The 20,045-nt window shown below is 46.3% G+C and overlaps 1 protein-coding gene across 4 annotated transcripts in view; it reads left to right on the forward strand.

Moving 5' to 3' along the window:
• The first annotated feature begins 13,800 nt into the window (after positions 1–13,800).
• The window catches only part of TMCO1 (transmembrane and coiled-coil domains 1), a 114,039-nt gene continuing 107,794 nt past the window's right edge, over positions 13,801–20,045 (forward strand). The window contains exon 1 of one of the 4 annotated variants that reach the window (XM_077277248.1): positions 13,801–19,145. In XM_077277248.1, coding sequence (XP_077133363.1) covers positions 19,076–19,145 — 70 coding nt within the window. In that variant the 5' untranslated portion in view covers positions 13,801–19,075. The remainder of the gene's footprint in view (positions 19,146–20,045) is intronic. The other 3 variants (XM_077277249.1, XM_077277247.1, XM_077277250.1) reach the window with 3 other exon arrangements.

A 20,045-nucleotide genomic window follows, 5' to 3' on the forward strand; every position in this document is an offset into this window, starting at 1 on the left:
CGGGATAGGCAAGGGCAACAACAATCCACTAGCCCGAGAACAACAAGGCTTGGCCCGAGCACAAACGTCACAAGACTGCACAAAGCCTCGCACATCTCGAGACAGGGAAGGCCACCAGAAGGACCTTGCCACCAAATCCCTGGTACCAAAGATTCCAGGATGACCTGTCAACGCAGAAGAATGAACCTCAGAAATGACTTTACTGGTCCAATCATCAGGAACAAACAGTCTACCAGGTGGGCAACGATCAGGTCTATCCGCCTGAAACTCCTGCAAGGCCCGCCGCAGGTCTGGAGAAACGGCAGACAATATCACTCCATCCTTAAGGATACCTGTAGGTTCAGAGTTACCAGGGGAGTCAGGCTCAAAACTCCTAGAAAGGGCATCCGCCTTAACATTCTTAGAACCCGGCAGGTAGGACACCACAAAATTAAACCGAGAGAAAAACAACGACCAGCGCGCCTGTCTAGGATTCAGGCGTCTGGCGGACTCAAGATAAATTAGATTTTTGTGGTCAGTCAATACCACCACCTGATGTCTAGCCCCCTCAAGCCAATGACGCCACTCCTCAAAAGCCCACTTCATGGCCAAAAGCTCCCGATTCCCAACATCATAATTCCGCTCGGCGGGCGAAAATTTACGCGAGAAAAAGGCACAAGGTCTCATCACGGAACAATCGGAACTTCTCTGCGACAAAACTGCCCCAGCTCCGATTTCAGAAGCGTCGACCTCAACCTGAAAAGGAAGAGCAACATCAGGCTGACGCAACACAGGGGCGGAAGAAAAGCGGCGCTTAAGCTCCCGAAAGGCCTCCACAGCAGCAGGGGACCAATCAGCAACATCAGCACCCTTCTTAGTCAAATCAGTCAATGGTTTAACAACATCAGAAAAACCAGCAATAAATCGACGATAAAAGTTAGCAAAGCCCAAAAATTTCTGAAGACTCTTAAGAGAAGAGGGTTGCGTCCAATCACAAATAGCCTGAACCTTGACAGGATCCATCTCGATGGAAGAGGGGGAAAAAATATATCCCAAAAAGGAAATCTTTTGAACCCCAAAAACGCACTTAGAACCCTTCACACACAAGGAATTAGACCGCAAAACCTGAAAAACCCTCCTGACCTGCTGGACATGAGAGTCCCAGTCATCCGAAAAAATCAAAATATCATCCAGATACACAATCATAAATTTATCCAAATAATCACGGAAAATGTCATGCATAAAGGACTGAAAGACTGAAGGGGCATTTGAAAGACCAAAAGGCATCACCAAATACTCAAAGTGGCCCTCGGGCGTATTAAATGCGGTCTTCCACTCATCCCCCTGCTTAATTCGCACCAAATTATACGCCCCACGGAGATCTATCTTAGAGAACCACTTGGCCCCCTTTATGCGAGCAAACAAATCAGTCAGCAGTGGCAACGGATATTGATATTTAACCATGATTTTATTCAAAAGCCGATAATCAATACACGGTCTCAAAGAGCCATCTTTCTTAGCCACAAAGAAAAAACCGGCTCCTAAGGGAGATGACGAAGGACGAATATGTCCCTTTTCCAAGGACTCCTTTATATATTCTCGCATAGCAGCATGTTCAGGCACAGACAGATTAAATAAACGACCCTTAGGGTATTTACTACCCGGAATCAAATCTATGGCACAATCGCACTCCCGGTGCGGAGGTAATGAACCAAGCTTAGGTTCTTCAAAAACGTCACGAAATTCAGTCAAGAATTCAGGAATCTCAGAGGGAATAGATGATGAAATGGAAACCACAGGTACGTCCCCATGCGTCCCCTTACATCCCCAGCTTAACACAGACATAGCTTTCCAGTCAAGGACTGGGTTATGAGATTGCAGCCATGGCAATCCAAGCACCAACACATCATGTAGGTTATACAGCACAAGAAAGCGAATAATCTCCTGATGATCCGGATTAATCCGCATAGTTACTTGTGTCCAGTATTGTGGTTTATTACTAGCCAATGGGGTGGAGTCAATCCCCTTCAGGGGTATAGGAGTTTCAAGAGGCTCCAAATCATACCCACAGCGTTTGGCAAAGGACCAATCCATAAGACTCAAAGCGGCGCCAGAGTCGACATAGGCATCCGCGGTAATAGATGATAAAGAACAAATCAGGGTCACAGATAGAATAAACTTAGACTGTAAAGTGCCAAGTGAAACAGACTTATCAAGCTTCTTAGTACGCTTAGAGCATGCTGATATAACATGAGTTGAATCACCGCAATAGAAGCACAACCCATTTTTTCGTCTTAAATTCTGCCGTTCACTTCTGGACAGAATTCTATCACATTGCATATTCTCTGGCGTCTTCTCAGTAGACACCGCCAAATGGTGCACAGGTTTGCGCTCCCGCAGACGCCTATCGATCTGGATAGCCATTGTCATGGACTCATTCAGACCCGCAGGCACAGGGAACCCCACCATAACATCCTTAATGGCATCAGAGAGACCCTCTCTGAAATTCGCCGCCAGGGCGCACTCATTCCACTGAGTAAGCACAGCCCATTTACGGAATTTCTGGCAGTATATTTCAGCTTCGTCTTGCCCCTGAGATAGGGACATCAAGGCCTTTTCCGCCTGAAGCTCTAACTGAGGTTCCTCATAAAGCAACCCCAAGGCCAGAAAAAACGCATCCACATTGAGCAACGCAGGATCCCCTGGAGCCAATGCAAAAGCCCAATCCTGAGGGTCGCCCCGGAGCAAGGAAATCACAATCCTGACCTGCTGAGCAGGATCTCCAGCAGAGCGAGATTTCAGGGACAAAAACAACTTGCAATTATTTTTAAAATTTTGAAAGCAAGATCTATTCCCCGAGAAAAATTCAGGCAAAGGAATTCTAGGTTCAGATATAGGAACATGAACAACAAAATCTTGTAAATTTTGAACTTTCGTGGTGAGATTATTCAAACCTGCAGCTAAACTCTGAATATCCATTTTAAACAGGTGAACACAGAGCCATTCCAGGATTAGAAGGAGAGAGAGAGAGAGAAAGGCTGCAATATAGGCAGACTTGCAATAGATTCAATTACAAGCACACTCAGAACTGAAGGGAAGGGGAAAAAAAAAAAAAAAAAAAAAAATCTTCAGCAGACTTCTCTTTTCTCTCCTTTCTCTGTCAATTAATTTAACCCTTTTTGGGCCGGTCAAACTGTTATGGTTCTCAATGGCAAGAGAACATAGCCCAGCAAACATAAGTACTAGCTCTTGGAAGGATGGAAACTAAACTGACCATGAACTAAACCTGCCGCACAACTAACAGTAGCCGGGTAGCGTAGCCTGCGTTTTATCCCTAGACGCCCAGCGCCGGCCGGAGGACTAACTAATCCTGGCAGAGGAAAATATAGTCCTGGCTCACCTCTAGAGAAATTTCCCCGATAGGCAGACAGAGGCCCCCACATATATTGGCGGTGATTTTAGATGAAATGACAAACGTAGTATGAAAATAGGTTTAGCAAAATTGAGGTCCGCTTACTAGATAGCAGGAAGACAGAAAGGGCACTTTCATGGTCAGCTGAAAACCCTATCAAAATACCATCCTGAAATTACTTTAAGACTCTAGTATTAACTCATAACATCAGAGTGGCAATTTCAGATCACAAGAGCTTTCCAGACACAGAAATGAAACTACAGCTGTGAACTGGAACAAAATGCAAAAACAAACGAGGACTAAAGTCCAACTTAGCTGGGAGTTGTCTAGCAGCAGGAACATGCACAGAAAGGCTTCTGATTACAATGTTGACCGGCATGGAAGTGACAGAGGAGCAAGGTTAAATAGCGACTCCCACATCCTGATGGAAACAGGTGAACAGAGGGGATGATGCACACCAGTTCAATTCCACCAGTGGCCACCGGGGGAGCCCAAAATCCAATTTCACAACAGGCCGCCAGTTCGGGTCAGATGAGGGTTCGTTCAGCTCCGGTGTCTTTGAGGCCTGTAGCAACATGGTCTCCCACGGTGACGTGCTGTACGTTGTCACCCTCCCAGCCACACCACCCACCATTAGGGGGTCTGGATGAGGTGTTCTTCTGCTTGTCTGGACAGTGGGGACTAATATGACCAGTCCGCTTGCAGACATAACAGTGGCGAGGTTCAGTGGTAGGTGTGATGCTGTTGGCTACAGGGACAGGACCTCTGGTGTGTTGGCTGGCAGGGGTACTGGCGTTGGTTGCAGGCTTACCCCCTCTCCAGCTGGTGGTGACTGGCTTCCGCACTTCCGATCTACGGTTGGCCTCATAGGCATCAATCTGTGCTGCTTTCGTCACGTCTTTGGGCTCTGTCCATCACGAACTGTCGCACCTCAGCTGGGCAAAGATGTAAGAACTGGTCTTTGATCATCAGGTCTCCCAGCTGCTCAAAGGTGGTCACTGATAGTCCTTGGATCCACTGGTGAAAGTGGGTCCTGAGTCCATGCACCACATCGCCGTAGCTGTCGTGTGGGCCTCGTTGGAGGTTCCGGAACTTCCTACGGTAAACCTCAGGTGTAAGCTGGTACTTTGTTACCAGGGCCTGCTTGATGGCCTCATAGTCACCATCTTGTTCTTGCGAGAGTGCAGCAAACGCCTCCAGAGCTTTGCCTCTCAGCCCTGGTGTCAGGTACCGGGCCCATTCATCTGTAGGCAGTAAGTACTGTCTGCAGGCTTTCTCAAATGCCCGCAGAAACGTGTCCAAGTCCCCGTCCTTTTCCATAACAGGGAAGTGATCGGGCCGGGGGTTCGGTATCTGAACGCTGCTGGGCTCACGGCTGGACTGGGACGACCCCTGCATTTGCAGTCGGGCTAACTGCAGTTGGTACTCCCGCTCCGCTTGGCTCGGGCCTCCTGCCGGTATTGCTGAATCAGCTGCAGACGTCCATCATGGTCGTCAGTGGGGAGTTCTTCCAAGGCCGCCAGCAGATGGGGGGTCCACTTTGCCCTGATTGCTAATAGGGCCGGCATTCAGTGGTTGGACCTCTGCTGCAGCACCATGTTCGCTGGTGCTGGCTTCTGCGGCCACTGGGCTCTGTGGCCTGGCTTGGTCTGCTTCAAATTACACCAGTTCAGCGACCATTTGAGCCTTGGACTTGCCCTGGGGGTTCAGGCCATGGTACGTGCATATCCCAGTAAGAGCATCCTTCTGCTGGGTGTACCAGGCTTCTCCTTTCGCAGCCATGGTTGCCAAATAAGATAGGATAGAAAAATGAAGAGAAAGGGAGGGGATAATTACCAGTACACAATTGTCTCAGGACTAACACTGAGTTCGTTCTCCAAACTTATTTGCGCAGATTCCTCGCAAGAACTTTCTGCAAGTTTTTAATGAGAGGAATGATTGCTCAAACCAAATCACTAATGCTCTAATATCCCACCGCCTTGCCACCAATTTGTCACGATTCCTCACCTCTGCCAATATGATTCACAGCGTGACCGTCACCCTCTTCAATATACCACGAACTGCAGGGATTTATGTATATCCCGCTTACAGTTCAACTTGAAACCTGCAGCTCTCTGGCACCCCCTTTACCCTCAGGTCAGATTAGGTACTGCACCTAGGATAGTCTCCAGAAAGGCTGCCTGCTATGTACTGGCTATTGGGCACGCTACAGCGAGGCGATTTAACTACTCCCGCTCAGGCAGGAACAATAATTATCAATGTCACCGTCGCTACGACTCCCAAAGGCACAGTGCACGGTATTGCTGCCACCAGCTTCGGTTAAACGGGTCCGAAGCTAACCCAAAACAGTAGCGTAATTCCCTTCAGAAGACTTAGGGTACGTTTTAGAACAGGAAGAACGAATCTAGTATATTAAATATTATACTCCATAAAAGGTTTAAGGCAGTGTTTTTAAACAGTTATATAAAGATGTTACAATATGAGACAATTGTAAATATGTACAAGGTAATTATAAAAAAACGGGTTAAAGGAGAAAATCAACACTTACATGTGTTCAGAGCATTGCAGGCAACCAGGCTAGTGGGCAGAGTTCCTAAATGTCCCAATTCATCAGGGTTCTGGAGTAAGATCAGGCTCACACAGACTCTGAGGGCTGGGTAAGTGGAGTCACTTAAATAACCACAGCCTGTGACATCACCAAACGGGTTGAGTTAAGATAGCCCTCCTCTTTCTTCAGTCTTAGTAAATTCAACCTAAATTTGTCTAATGCCTATAACTCCACTACAGAACATGTCAGTCATAACAAACCCAGCATTCATCTCGTATTAACGTTGGCATTCTAATGAGATCAAATATGTCCTATTTGTGATGCATAATTACAGAGAAATCCCTACTTTTTACCTGATGGAGGTAGGAGTTGCTCCTTACAGGGGTTGATAGATCCGCCGATGGACTATAACGATATGTATTTATTATTTTCTTATCCTAAACCGTTGGCCCAATATCTTACAATATTAGGACAAAGACCCTCATGGATTCTGGAGCCTTCTAATCCAGTTCTAGCTGGAGGACAGTTTGAGCCTAACCAAGCGATCGTAAAAATTCCTTTCTTCAATAAAACTCCCCCACATACATTGACAAGGCAAGCTCTTGCCTGAGTGAAAGGGAAGGGGGGGGGGGGTTAGCCCACAGCCTGGGCTAACAGGAGAAACTAAACTTATATGATATTTCATACAATATCGTGACATCATAGCGCTTCATATTGCCTTTGTGCATTAGATTACAGCATATTGCTTCATGGTTCCCATACGCATCATAGTGCTTCATATTGCCTTTGTGCATTATATTACAGCATATTGCTTCATGGTTCCTATACGCATCATAGCGCTTCATATTGCCTCTGTGCATTATATTACAGCATATTGCTTCATGGTTCCTATATGCATCATAGTTCCTATATACACCATAGCGCTTCATGGTTACTTCATGCATCATACTGCTTCATTATTCCTATATGCATCATATTGCTTCATTGGTCCTGTATGCATCATAGTGCTTCAGATTGCCTTTGTGCATCATATTTCTTCATAGTTGCTATATGCATCATAGCGCTTCATAGTGACTTTGCATCATATTGCATCGTATTGAATCAGATTACTTAATAGTGCCTTTGGACATTATATGGTATTATATTGCTTCATAGTTCCTATATGCATCATATTGCATCATAGGGTTTTGTTGTCCTGTGCCTCAGGGGGTATCATTAGTGAGTCGGCCGTGGTTCTTTTTTCGCCTCTGGCGGTGAACCACTGGGTTAGGCCTTCTGTCTGGTGCCTTGTGTGGCCGCACATTGTATCATGGGCCTACTTTGTCTTGGGCCTCAACTCTAGATTTAGAGTCCTTGTGTTTTGGACCCAGATCCAGCTTTTGTTACTTCATTCTTTACAACTGGGCTTAGTCAAGCAAACAGATATGCTTGAATTGGCTTAGTAAAATTTGCATTTCTTCTGTTTGGAACAGATCTCTCAGGTAGGTTCTACCTTGAGTGCTAAAGGCAAGTCTATTACATAATTAGCTTTAAAAGATGACATACGTAATTTTGGTACATCCTATAAAAGGACATACTACTGTCCTGGGAGCGGAAAAATCCCACGAGTTGAAAGGAAGGATCCCTTCCTCCTTGGAATGCTTTGTGTTGTGAACTATATTTGTTGGCTCCCTCTTGTGGTCACTAGCGGTATGGCACTTGGATTATCCTTCCCCAGGTTGGTACCCACCTGGTTCGTTAGGCCTTGGGTGTTCCTATTTAGACTTCCTGGAAACTCAGTCTAGTGCCTGGAATCGATGTAATCAGTCTATGTCTGTTTTCCTCCTGACTCCTGGTCCCTGAGTTTTGCAAGATAAGCTAAGTTCTGCTTTCTTATTTTTGTCCTTTTGCATTTGCTCTTATTTTGTTCCAGCTTGTTCAAAATGTGATTTCTGTTTTTGCTGGAAGCTCTAGGGGGCTGATATTCTCCCCCCACACCGTTAGTCGGTGCGGGGGTTCTTGGATCTTCAGCAAGTACATTTTTATAGGGTTTTTTGCTGACCGCGTAAGTCCTCTTCCTATTTTCTGCTATTAATTAGTGGGCCTCTCTTTGCTAAATCTAGTTCATTCTTACGTTTGTCTTTTCTTCTTACCTCACCGTTATTATTTGTTGGGGGCTTGTATAATAACTTTGGGGTCTTTTCTCTGGAGGCAAGTGAGGTCTTATGTTCTCTGAAAGGGTTAGTTAGTTCTCCGGCTGGTGCGAGACGTCTAGAATCAACGTAGGTACGTTCCCCGGCTACTTCTAGTTGTTGTGCCAGGATCAGATATGCGGTCAGCCAAGTTACCACTTCCCTATGAGCTGGCTTTTGTGTTTGCGGACTTAGCTGGAACTCCTGAGATCCTCTACCACTAGGATCATAACAGCTTTGCCCTAAGATATTAGGACCATCTACAATTTGCATAGTTTTAGGCGCTCCCTCAAAACACATTTGTTCAGAGCGGCCTACCACGTTCCCTAATCAGTCATTGTATGTTTGTGTGTAGCCCATTCACTATCTCCATCTATCCCCACCTCCTGAAGATGGCTGTGCAATCATTGTAAATAAAACATTGTTGATACACACCTGTACTTTGTATCTTCCCTGCCTCGTTGCAGAGTGTAAGCTCTCAGGAGCAAGGTGGGTTTATTTTGCTTTATTATATGGTTGTTACTTATGACTGTTGTGTTTGAGACTGTCAAACTGTAAAGCGCTGTGGAATATGTGGACACTATATGGATGGAAGTTTATTATTGTTATTATTAATCCTTCCTAAACTCCACATTCGGCAATCAGATAGTTTCTTGTCCCATAAGTCTGTTGCGGTTTGTTTTCCAGGGACATCAGCACTGCCTTCTGTACCTTGTGGTGAAGCAGCAGTACTGTGTGGTGTGACAGATGATCCCATACAGCTCATATGGCTCTTACAGCAGTCTCTGCTCCTAAGATAAATGAAACTGTATTTAGGGCTCTCACTGTTAAGTCCCCATAGTCTCACTGCCTCACAGTAGATAATCTCCCTCTGTGATGAGGAAGAAACCTACTTTTCTCTAGCCATGGAATATGGTTACTCCCACAATGGCAGTCTGAGTGTATAAGGATCCCCGAGAAGATTGCCGCTGGGGATATGTATGAGCGTAATATGCATATATGGACAAATAAGTTGACATACTTATGTCTGGACTAATGACTCGTATAAATGCAGATTTGAATAATTTCAAGTGTTGGAAGATTTTTACTAGCACCACCGCCACCACCTTCATTGATTCAGAGTCCGGACACCCTGTGTCTAACATCAGTAAAACAGGAGTGATGATCCATGTTTCTCTTTCAGCGCTTCTAATGAGAAGCCCGAAGTTGGTAATGGCAGGAGATATTACCTCCCGGATGGCGTATTCCTTAGTTTCAATACTATATAACCCTTACTTGGGGGTTAGACATCTAAGGATGTGGAAGAGACGTGATCTCCTGGATGAGTAATGTGCGTACATCCCAATGCTCTGCCATTATCCATGTACTGTTATTGGTTTGATCTTTCCGCAGTCCAGGGCCTCTGTCCTGCAGGTCTCCTTGTAGTACAGTAAGCTGGTCTGTAACCAAGACTTAACCTGAGCCCAGAAGGTCCGATGAAGGAACAGTCCTGTTATAAGCACATGCAGCTTATTATTGGTCAGTACAGTCCTCATTGTGTGGTGGCTGTGACTTTTACCATATTTTGCTGGGCAATAAGGTTTTCTAACCCTATTCTGGGGCTGCGATGTCTGAGTATCTATCACAATAAATAACGTGCTTGGTTCATTATTGGTATTGGAGTACAATGGGTGAATTTCACTCTCTGCTTCTGATGCTTATTTCATTTACCACATTCATACTGAAATTGGCCATTATAGATGTATACCAGGCACTCACTACGATGATTTTCTTTGCGGATCTCTTTAGATATCTATGGTTTTCTGATCTTTCAGATCATTTATATATCTAGTCTGGTTTTTGCCTGGGACTTTGATTCCTGGGCTTCTGTACCCACCCTAGAAGAGTTTCTTTGGTATTCTCCATGGTGCTGTCCTGAGGGACGTAATGGAAAAAGGGAATTAGACCTACCAGTAATTCGGTTTCCAGGTAGTCCCTCAGGACAGCACCCTTAGTTCCCTCATGTTTCTCTTTTTAGGCTTGTACGGGATTAATCTATCGGCAGATCGTTCGTCCTTTGGGTCACCATGGCTCGAAATTTAAGATGAAGCCGTTAAATGGTTATTACAGACATGTTTGTAAGGGCATGTTTAGACTATTTCCATCCTTCTGTGGTACTTTGAAAAAACACTGGAGGGTGGAGGTGGGAGGGTCCTTTTAACCTCTCTATGATCCTGTCCTGCTATAGGTCAAGGAAGGACGTCCTCCAAGGTGCTGTCCTGAGGGACTACCTGGAAACCGAATTACCGGTAGGTCTAATTCCCTTTTTCGCCCCTCCTGTGACCAGTCTTCGCAGAGGGGAAAAGGTAAAACGGGAAGATGGAGTTATCCCAAGGGAGGCAAGGGCAAAAATATCCTGGCCCCTCAGGCCCAGCAAACCCCAGATAAGCAATGACGGTGCTCCGGTCGGGGGTCGACTCTCACTCTTTTCCACCAAGTGGCAGACCATCTCCACAAATCAGTGGGTCCTTCGTACCGTACAAGGACTAAAAATAGAATTCATGAGACCACCCCCACAATGCTTGAGGATAACCTCCCTTCAAACTCCAGACCTCCAAAACTCCTCGTTAAAAGATCTACAAAAACTACTGCAATCAAATGTGATCTCGCAGGTACCGAAACTGGAAGAAGGACGTGGTCATTATTCGCTCCTCTTTCTGATAACCAAGCCGTTGGGGAAGAATAGGATTATTATAAATTTGAAACCTATAAATGAATCTGTCCGGTACAGGAGATTCAAAATGGAGACAATCAAATCAGTAATCCCCCTCATCAGTCAAAATTGGATGATGGCGACTGTGGATCTGAGGGATGCGTATTACCATGTGCCAATCCACCCAGAACACAGGAAATCCCTCAGATTCGCAGTCTCCAAGGGGCACCAGATCGAACATTTCCAGTTCAATGTTCTCCCCTTCGGCATCTCATCGGCCCCACGAGTTTTCACAAAAATTATGGCGGAAGCAATAATCTTCATCCGTCAACAAGGAATATGCATCATCCCGTACTTGGACGACTTTCTTATTATGGTTCCATCTGCCCCCCGTCTGGAAACAGACGTATCAAAGACCCTGGAAATATTGCAAACCCTGGGTTGGATCCCAAATCTGGAAAAATCAGAGATCCATCCCTCCACAAGGAGGAAATTTCTAGGGGTGCTACTAGATTCGGAAGTAAGAACATCGTTTCTACCCAGAGATCATCAGATCAACCTTGTTCGCAAGGCAGCCAAGTTCAGAGGCCAGCATGCACTGACCCTCAGAGAGTCAATGTCTGTGCTAGGATCCCTGACTGCATGTATCCAAGCAGTTTCCTGGGCTCAGGCTCACACACGAGCACTCCAGACGTACGAGCTTCTACATTCCAGGAGACGACAGACTCCATTGAATCAGGATTCTTCTCCCTGGCCATGTAAAATCAGCTCTAAAATGGTGGCTAGATTGCCAAAATCTCCAGAGGAGTCAGCTGGGATCAGCTTCCCCTAAAAACACTCCGTTCAGATGCAAGCAAAAGAGGCTGGGGTGCAGTGGTAGAGGGTTTCCACTTTCAGGGGCAATGGACATCAAATAGCAGCAGCTCCTCGAATCTAAGAGAAAAGCTGTGGAAGAAGCCCTAAAGGAGTCATCTACACTGATCAAAGATCACCACGTTCGTATTTATTCGGACAATATGACAACGGTAGCCTATCTACGACATCAGGGGGGAACGAAGTATGCCTCTCTAAAAGAGGAAGCTGCAAGAATATTTTTCTGGGCAGAGAAAAATCTGTCGATCACAGCGGTACATCTGAGAGGGTTGGACAACACTCAGGCGGATTTCCTCAGCAGGAAAGACGTTCATCCAGGAGAGTGATCCCTAGACCAAACAGTGTTTCAGTCCCTAACCTCAAAATGGGGTATTCCAGAGGTGGATCTATTCGCCACCAGGCAGAATGCGAAGGTAGAAACATTTTTCTCCCTTCATCACAGAGACAAGGCGCAGGGGATAGATGCCTTCTCACAGCAGTGGAGGTTCAACCTTGCATACGCCTTTCCACCCATTCCCATGCTGACGAAAACTCTACAAAAGATCAGAACAGAGTTACCACAATCTTGATTGCTCCATTGTGGCCCTGGAGGAGTTGGTACGGTGCCCTATTAGATATGGCCCTGGAAGGTCCCTACCTTCTACCTCAAAAACTCGATCTCCTACACCAGGGTCCCCTACTACATCCGGACCTAAGCAGATTGAACTTAGCAGCATGGCTAATGAAGCCACAATTTTAAAAGCCAGAGGACTCTCGGATGAGGTAATCCAGACCCTCCAAGAAAGCAGAAAGGCGGTAACCAATGCCATCTATAGTAAAGTCTGGAAAAAATTTACGTTCTGGTGCTCCCTGGAAATTCCAGACCACTTCAATCCTAATGTAGTGAGAATCTTAGAATTTTTGCAGAAGGGCTTGGAAACGGGCCTTACCCCTAGCAAACTCAAAGTGCAAGTATCGGCCCTTAGTAGCTTTTTTAATTTAAATTTAGCCAACCACTGCTGGATTAAGCGATTTATGACAGCAGCATCCAGAATTCGTCCTACACTCCGTAGTAAGGTGCCTTCCTGGGACCTCAATACAGTACTTAACGGTCTAACCCAGGATCCATTTGAACCCCTGGATGCTATAACCATAAAGAACTTAACTCTTAAAACAGTCTTTCTAGTCGCAATCACTGCGGCTAGACGTATTGGAGAATTACAGGCCCTGTCAGTACAGGAACCTTATCTAATGTTCACTACGGATAGCATTATACTAAAACTAGATTGGTCCTTTTTACCTAAGGTGGTCTCGAATTTCCACAGAGATCAGGACATTGTACTACCTTCATTCTGCCTGAACTCCTCCAACCCTAAAGAACAGACCTTCCACACATTGGATGTTCGCAGGGTGTTCCTATCTTACTTACAACAGACTGAAGCCTGGCAAATTGATCAACATTTATTCATCCAGTTCTCAGGACGAAACAAAAGGCGGCAAAAAACACTGTAGCAAACTGGATCAAGCAGTCTATTTGTCTGGCATATTCATCACAGGGACTGGATCCACCTGCCTCTCTGAAAGCACATTCTACCCGGGCGGTGGCAACATCATGGGCAGAGAGGGGTAATGCTTCATCAGAGCAGATATGCAGAGCCACCACCTGGTCGTCCATCCATACGTTCAGACATTACCGGCTAAATTTCAATAGGGATTTAACATTTGGCAGACGTGTTCTGCAGGCCGTGATCCCTCCCTAGAGAAATTAGCTGTTGGTACTACTCCGAAGTGGCTGTCGTGGAAGGTGTCTAGAGAAAATTGAATTAGTTCTTACCGATAATTCGGTTTCTAGGAACCTTCCACGACAGCACTAATTTTCCTCCCTACCTAATATTTTATGGGATGATTCCTGCACTTTTGTGGTAATTATACATGCTACTGTGTCCAGGAAAACACTGGCGGTGCAGGAAGGGGAGGGGTATGTAACCTCTTTGTGTTCCTGTCCCCTATTAGGGCGGGGAAGACAACCTCCGAAGTGGCTGTCGTGGAAGGTTCCTAGAAACCGAATTACCGGTAAGAACTAATTCTATTTTTTCATATGGATTTGTATATATATATATATATATATTTTTTTTTTTTTGGGGGGGGGTTAAGAACAACATAAAAAAATGCTATTACAGCACAAAGTAAACCAAAACATGGTTATGCGGCAAAAAGCCAAACAAAATATTTTTTACAGATTTCTGTACGTTGGTGGAGGTGATGGCGGAAGCTCAGGGTCCTGCTCAGGTGGCCTTTGTTGGGCCAATTGTCCTTCACCCTGTGTGGATGCTGCGTGGGGCGGATCCAAATACAGGCCTTGATCATATTGGCCAGTTGGGTATTGTCCATAAGGGATTTGACTCTGGCTCTCATGCTGCTGGAAATATGGCCTTGACTCATAGCCACCCCCATTATGGCCATGTCGTCCAAACCCAGGTTGGGACCAGCCTACATCACTGGGTCTGGACAAGTGGCCATATTGGGAAGGTTGATGGTAGGCTGGCATATGGTACTGAGGTTGCCTTGGTGGGTTTTGGGTGGGAAGGGGTTGAGGTGTAGGCACATGTGGAGGAGGTGCTTCAAATCCTGATTGACCATGCACCTGTTGAGTTCGTGGAAGGCGCAAGAGGTTATGTGGTGACAGCTGCCTTCTCTCAATAAATTCTAACACCTCATAGGGGTCATTTAGGAAGGTGCATAAATCAATCAGTATTTGAATACACCCTCTCACACGTAGCCTCACCTCACGGGGAAGGGGACGGAGGTACCGGGCCAGGCTGCGAGCAAAGGTCGCCTCACCATCATCCTGGGCTGCCCTAGCCAAATAATTAAGGACCCCAGCGTCCACATTCCTCCTACTGTCTTGCAGCTCTCTCCTGCGGCCTCTGCGTAAAGGTCCAGCAGCCGGTGGGGAGGACACCAGTGGGACTGTAGGGCTGCTGCTGTGTCCATGATCTTCCTGGCTTACAGGATCTGGTGCTGCTGTGGGTGGTGGTGCTGCATCTTGGCCATTTGTTGCAGGATCTTGGGATGCGGAAGTAGATGGTCAAGTAAGGATGGAGCTAGAAGAGGCCAAGGATGGGCCTGCCACCTCTTCTTCTACACCAACCGGATCAATGACAACCTCCGAGTCTGACCCGGTCTCCCTCTCAGTGAGGTTGGACTGTGTTCTGTTATGAAATTATGAAAATTACTACCCCTAATTAAGAGTTTAGTCAATTGCTAACGTGTATTGTGAGGTTTTTACTTACGGTCTTCGATCCACACTGGGATCCAAAAAGAAAAGACGATCATAGCAGATGTACTTTCTCTTTTTTGTTGGAGCTGCTGCCTTTCCCTCCGATATTGGTCCCTGATGCTGCGCCATAGTGTCATAACATCTTCCACTGCAATGACATTGAAACAAAGATTCTAGAAGGTCATTCTGCACATTACTTAAAACAGTTGTCATTGATTGATCATATTTTAACGAGGATAATAAAATGCTTTTTTAAATGAAGTTCATGAAGTAAAAATGGCTGAAAATTTTTTAAAAAAAGATACAGAATAAAATAAAACCCCACAAGGACAGGGTCCACTCCCCTCTGTACCAGTCTGGCGTTCCAAAAAATATTACCCTACGCAACATCTATATCTCTATACGTAACCCCTTTCTCATGTCCACAATCTTTTTTTTTTCGCTCAAAAATACAAAAACAAAAAATACCAGACTAAACAAAAAATAATCTGCATGAAATCATGTAGTTTTCAAGGTTAATGTCGAAACACGAGTGTACTTACAAAGTTGTGTCTGCACCGCACGTGCGCGTTGGTCAAAATCTGGGAATAGGATCCCACAGATGGTCCTCCAAGCTGCCTCTTTCCTGGCCTGGTTTGAACAGTTGGGATCCCGCTGGTCCTATATTTCAGGCCTTTCTTGGACCAGGATGAGGAGCATATCCACATTAATTATAGATGCCATGCTGCTTGCAACCCCGTGGAGGCGAGCGCCAGACTTCGGGATGTCTGGCTTTTTCAGCTAATTAGCATGTCTGAGCTTACTGATTGAGGGCTTGGCACATTTCCTGGCACCTGGAGATGTCTGGCATATTTCTCGCAAGTCACACTGTTGGTCCGTGTGAAATCCATATTTTTCTCGCCCCCATTGACTTTCATTGGCGTATTTTTTTGCGCAATACGCTGACAAACGCAGCATGCTGCGATTTTCTACGGCCGTATAATACGGATGCGTAAAATACGGCAGATAGGAGCTGCCCCATAGGAAATCATTGGTCCGTGTGCTATGCGTATTTTCTGCGCCTCTCATACGTCCGTAAAACTCGCTACTGTGACTCCGGCCATACTGTGCAGAATTATTAGGCAACTTAATAAAAAACAAATATATTCCCATCTCACTTGTTTATTTTCACCATGTAAACCAAAATAACTGCACAAAATTTAGAAAAACATTTCTGACATGCAAAAACAAACCCCCCAAAAATTAGTGACCAATATAGCCACCTTTCTTTACGACACTCAGCAGCCTTCCATCCATAGATTCAGTCAGTTGCTTTATATGTTTACGATTAACATTGCGTGCAGCAGCCTCCCAGACACTGTTCCGAGAGGTGTACTGTTTTCCCTCCCTGTAGAGCTCACATTTTATGAGGGACCACAGGTTCTCTATGGGGTTCAGATCACGTGAACAAGGGGGCCATGTCATTATTTTTTCTTTTTTGAGACCTTTACTGGCCAGCCACGCTGTGGAGTAGTTGGAGGCATGTGAAGGAGCATTGTCCTGCATGAAAATCATGTTTTTCTTGAACGATACAGACTTCTCCCTGTACCACTGCTTGAAGAAGTTGTCTTCCAGAAACTGGCAGTAGGTCTGGGAGTTGAGCTTCACTCCATCCTCAACCCAAAAAGGTCCCACAAGTTCATCTTTGATGATACCAGCCCATACCAGTACCCCACCTCCACCTTGCTGGCGTCTGAGTCGGAGTGGAGCTCTCTGCCCGTTACTGACCCAGCCTCTGGCCCATCAAGAGTCACTCTCATTTCATCAGTCCATAAAACCTTTGAAAAGTCAGTTTTAAGATATTTCTTGGCCCAGTCTCGAAGTTTTATCTTATGTTTCTTGTTCAAAGGTGGTCGTTTTTCAGCCTTCCTTACCTTGGCCATGTCCCTGAGTATCGCACACATTGTGCTTTTTGTTACTCCAATAAGATTACAGCTCTGAAATATGGCAAAACTGGTGGCAAATGGCATCTTGGCAGCTTCACGCTTGATTTTCCTCAATTCATGGGCAGTTATTTTGCGCCTTTTTTGCCCAACACGCTTCTTGCGACCCTGTTGGCTATTTGCCATGAAACTCTTGATTGTTCGGTGATCACGCTTCAAAAGTTTGGCAATTTCAAGACTACTGCATCCCTCTGCAAGACATCTCACAATTTTGGACTTTTCAGAGCCTGTCAAATTTCTCTTCTGACCCATTTTGCCAAAGGAAAGGAAGCTGCCTAATAATTAAGCACGCCTTATATAGGGTTCTGATGTTATTAGACAACACCTCTCCTCATTACAGAGATGCACATCACCTGATTTACTTAATTGGTAGTTGGCTCTCAAGCCTGAACAGCTTGGAGTAGGACAACATGTGTAAAAAGTATCATGTGATCAAAATACAACTTGCCTAATAATTATGCACACAGTGCACTTGTGTGTTTTAGCTCCTGTCTGCACCTTATCTGACAAATGGGTGTGCTTAATGTTATAGCATGGAAATAACATTGGGAATAGGCAGACTAAAACTAGCACATTAACAAATGACTTGATTTTTCGATGTTGCACCATTCTCCTCCTGTTTGTGGTTATTTTATAATTTCCAGTTGTCGACAAAGTGGGCGATCTACAGGAGGCGTACAATTGGCGAATGTGCACAAGTTCAGTATTTTGCATGCAGAAATTTCTACAAGGTTTCTGCATCTCTTAGCAGCAAAAAAAGGACTAAATAATTTTTTGCATGCATTATTTTTCCCTGTGCATTTAATAGGTCAAAAACACAAAAAGGGTTGACATGCTGCGGATTTAAATGCATAGCAATTCCTGAAAGGAAAAATCCTGATCATGTGCACAGCACTTCAGGATTCTCACTGACTTTGCTGGTATAAAGGTTCCCTAGCGTTAGTCCAATTCTGCACACAAACGCACTGTGTGCACACAGCCATGGCTCCAGTAGGTGTACACTCCTGAAAAAAATGAACGGCCGGGCGCACGGTCACTGGGCAGCATATACGTCCGCATCCCGTACGCCCTGACAGGACCAGTGAAGAGCGGTGAAATGTAATGTGGAAGTTAGAGCAATAGGTGAATATGTGCAGCTGCCACAATATGATTAGGCCAAGTTCACTGTCAGTATTTTACCTCAGTGTTTGTGTTTCAAAAATTTGTTACATTTTTAAATATAATAAAGGAAAGGGAGGAAAGATACATGTAAATAATTCAATAGGCAGAAATTGGGATTGTAGGAAAGGATAATTGAGGGAAGGGAGAACTGAAATGCGTTGCTCTAATTCAGATGTTACAATAAAATGTGATCACTCGAACAAACAGGTTTGTGTGTATATTTAGCATAAATAACCAATAAAAACAAACAATATTAACTTTCCTAATAAAGTAATAGTAATTAAATATTAATAATTCCATTTCCTATTGAATTGTAACGACTCAGACTAAACGTGAAACACATAGCGAGGTGAACCACTGCCAGTGTGTACGCGGCCTTACAATGATGGCGGGGATCGCGGTAGTGAGGGCGCAGGATTTCCGACCATTCTCTCCTGAACTATTCTGTGGCACTGAATGTACAAGACCCGTCTCTGTTGGCCAAAGCCCCTCACCCAATGTCCGCCGACAGCTTGGCCATGTGAGGGGTTCACCAGGCCTCTCCCCCAACACCCTGACCACAGCCCTTCTGTGAGGGAGGCTCCACTATGGGACCCGCGCTTCTCTGAGGGGCTGGCACAAGCCCAGAGCTTAGAAGAGACCGAGCGCACTGGGTCCGTGTGCAGAGTGGCCGGCGCACACCGATTTTCTGTGCTCGGTCACATACACGTCAGGTCGGTGCTGTTTCCCTCATGTGTTAGTCAGGCCGCTCTACAGACCACTGCATGACAGGAGCCACGGAAAAGGAGGTGCCCGCTGCAGGACGTGAGCGTGACGTCCCCACAACGTGTACGTCCGCAGCTCACACATCTCTCGTCTCCGCACAGATACCGCCCACACCACACGTCACCAGCTCAGGACCTGTGCACGATACTTCCGCTCCCAGCATCCCTCTGGCTTCCGCCTTGGTGTGCAGACGTCACGTCGCGCATTGAGTGGCTGCTGTGGGCTCCGTGATCATGAGTACCATGTTTGCTGACACCGTCCTGATCGTCTTCATCTCTGTGTGCACGGCGCTGCTGGCGGAGGGTGAGTGCTGCGGGCCCAGCTCAGTGACCGCCCTGTATAGGCTGCAGTACCTCACACATAACACCACCTGTAGGGGGCCCGGCCTATAGCTCAGTGACCGCCCTGTATAGGCTGCAGTACCGCACACATAGCACCACCTGTAGGGGGGCCCGGCCTATAGCTCAGTGACCGCCCTGTATAGGCTGCAGTACCTCACACATAACACCACCTGTAGGGGGCCCGGCCTATAGCTCAGTGACCGCCCTGTATAGGCTGCAGTACCGCACACATAGCACCACCTGTAGGGGGGCCCGGCCTATAGCTCAGTGACCGCCCTGTATAGGCTGCAGTACCGTACACATAGCACCACCTGTAGGGGGGCCCGGCCTATAGCTCAGTGACCGCCCTGTATAGGCTGCAGTACCTCACACATAACACCACCTGTAGGGGGGCCCGGCCTATAGTTCAGTGACCGCCCTGTATAGGCTGCAGTACCGCACACATAGCACCACCTGTAGGGGGGCCCGGCCTATAGCTCAGTGACCGACCTGTATAGGCTGCAGTACCTCACACATAACACCACCTGTAGGGGGGCCCGGCCTATAGCTCAGTGACCGCCCTGTATAGGCTGCAGTACCGTACACATAGCACCACCTGTAGGGGGGCCCGGCCTATAGTTCAGTGACCGCCCTGTATAGGCTGCAGTACCGCACACATAGCACCACCTGTAGGGGGGCCCGGCCTATAGCTCAGTGACCGCCCTGTATAGGCTGCAGTACCGTACACATAGCACCACCTGTAGGGGGGCCCGGCCTATAGCTCAGTGACCGCCCTGTATAGGCTGCAGTACCTCACACATAACACCACCTGTAGGGGGGCCCGGCCTATAGTTCAGTGACCGCCCTGTATAGGCTGCAGTAC

Source organism: Ranitomeya variabilis, chromosome 8, assembly GCF_051348905.1.
Source record: "Ranitomeya variabilis isolate aRanVar5 chromosome 8, aRanVar5.hap1, whole genome shotgun sequence".
NCBI classification, from domain to species: Eukaryota; Metazoa; Chordata; class Amphibia; order Anura; family Dendrobatidae; genus Ranitomeya; species Ranitomeya variabilis.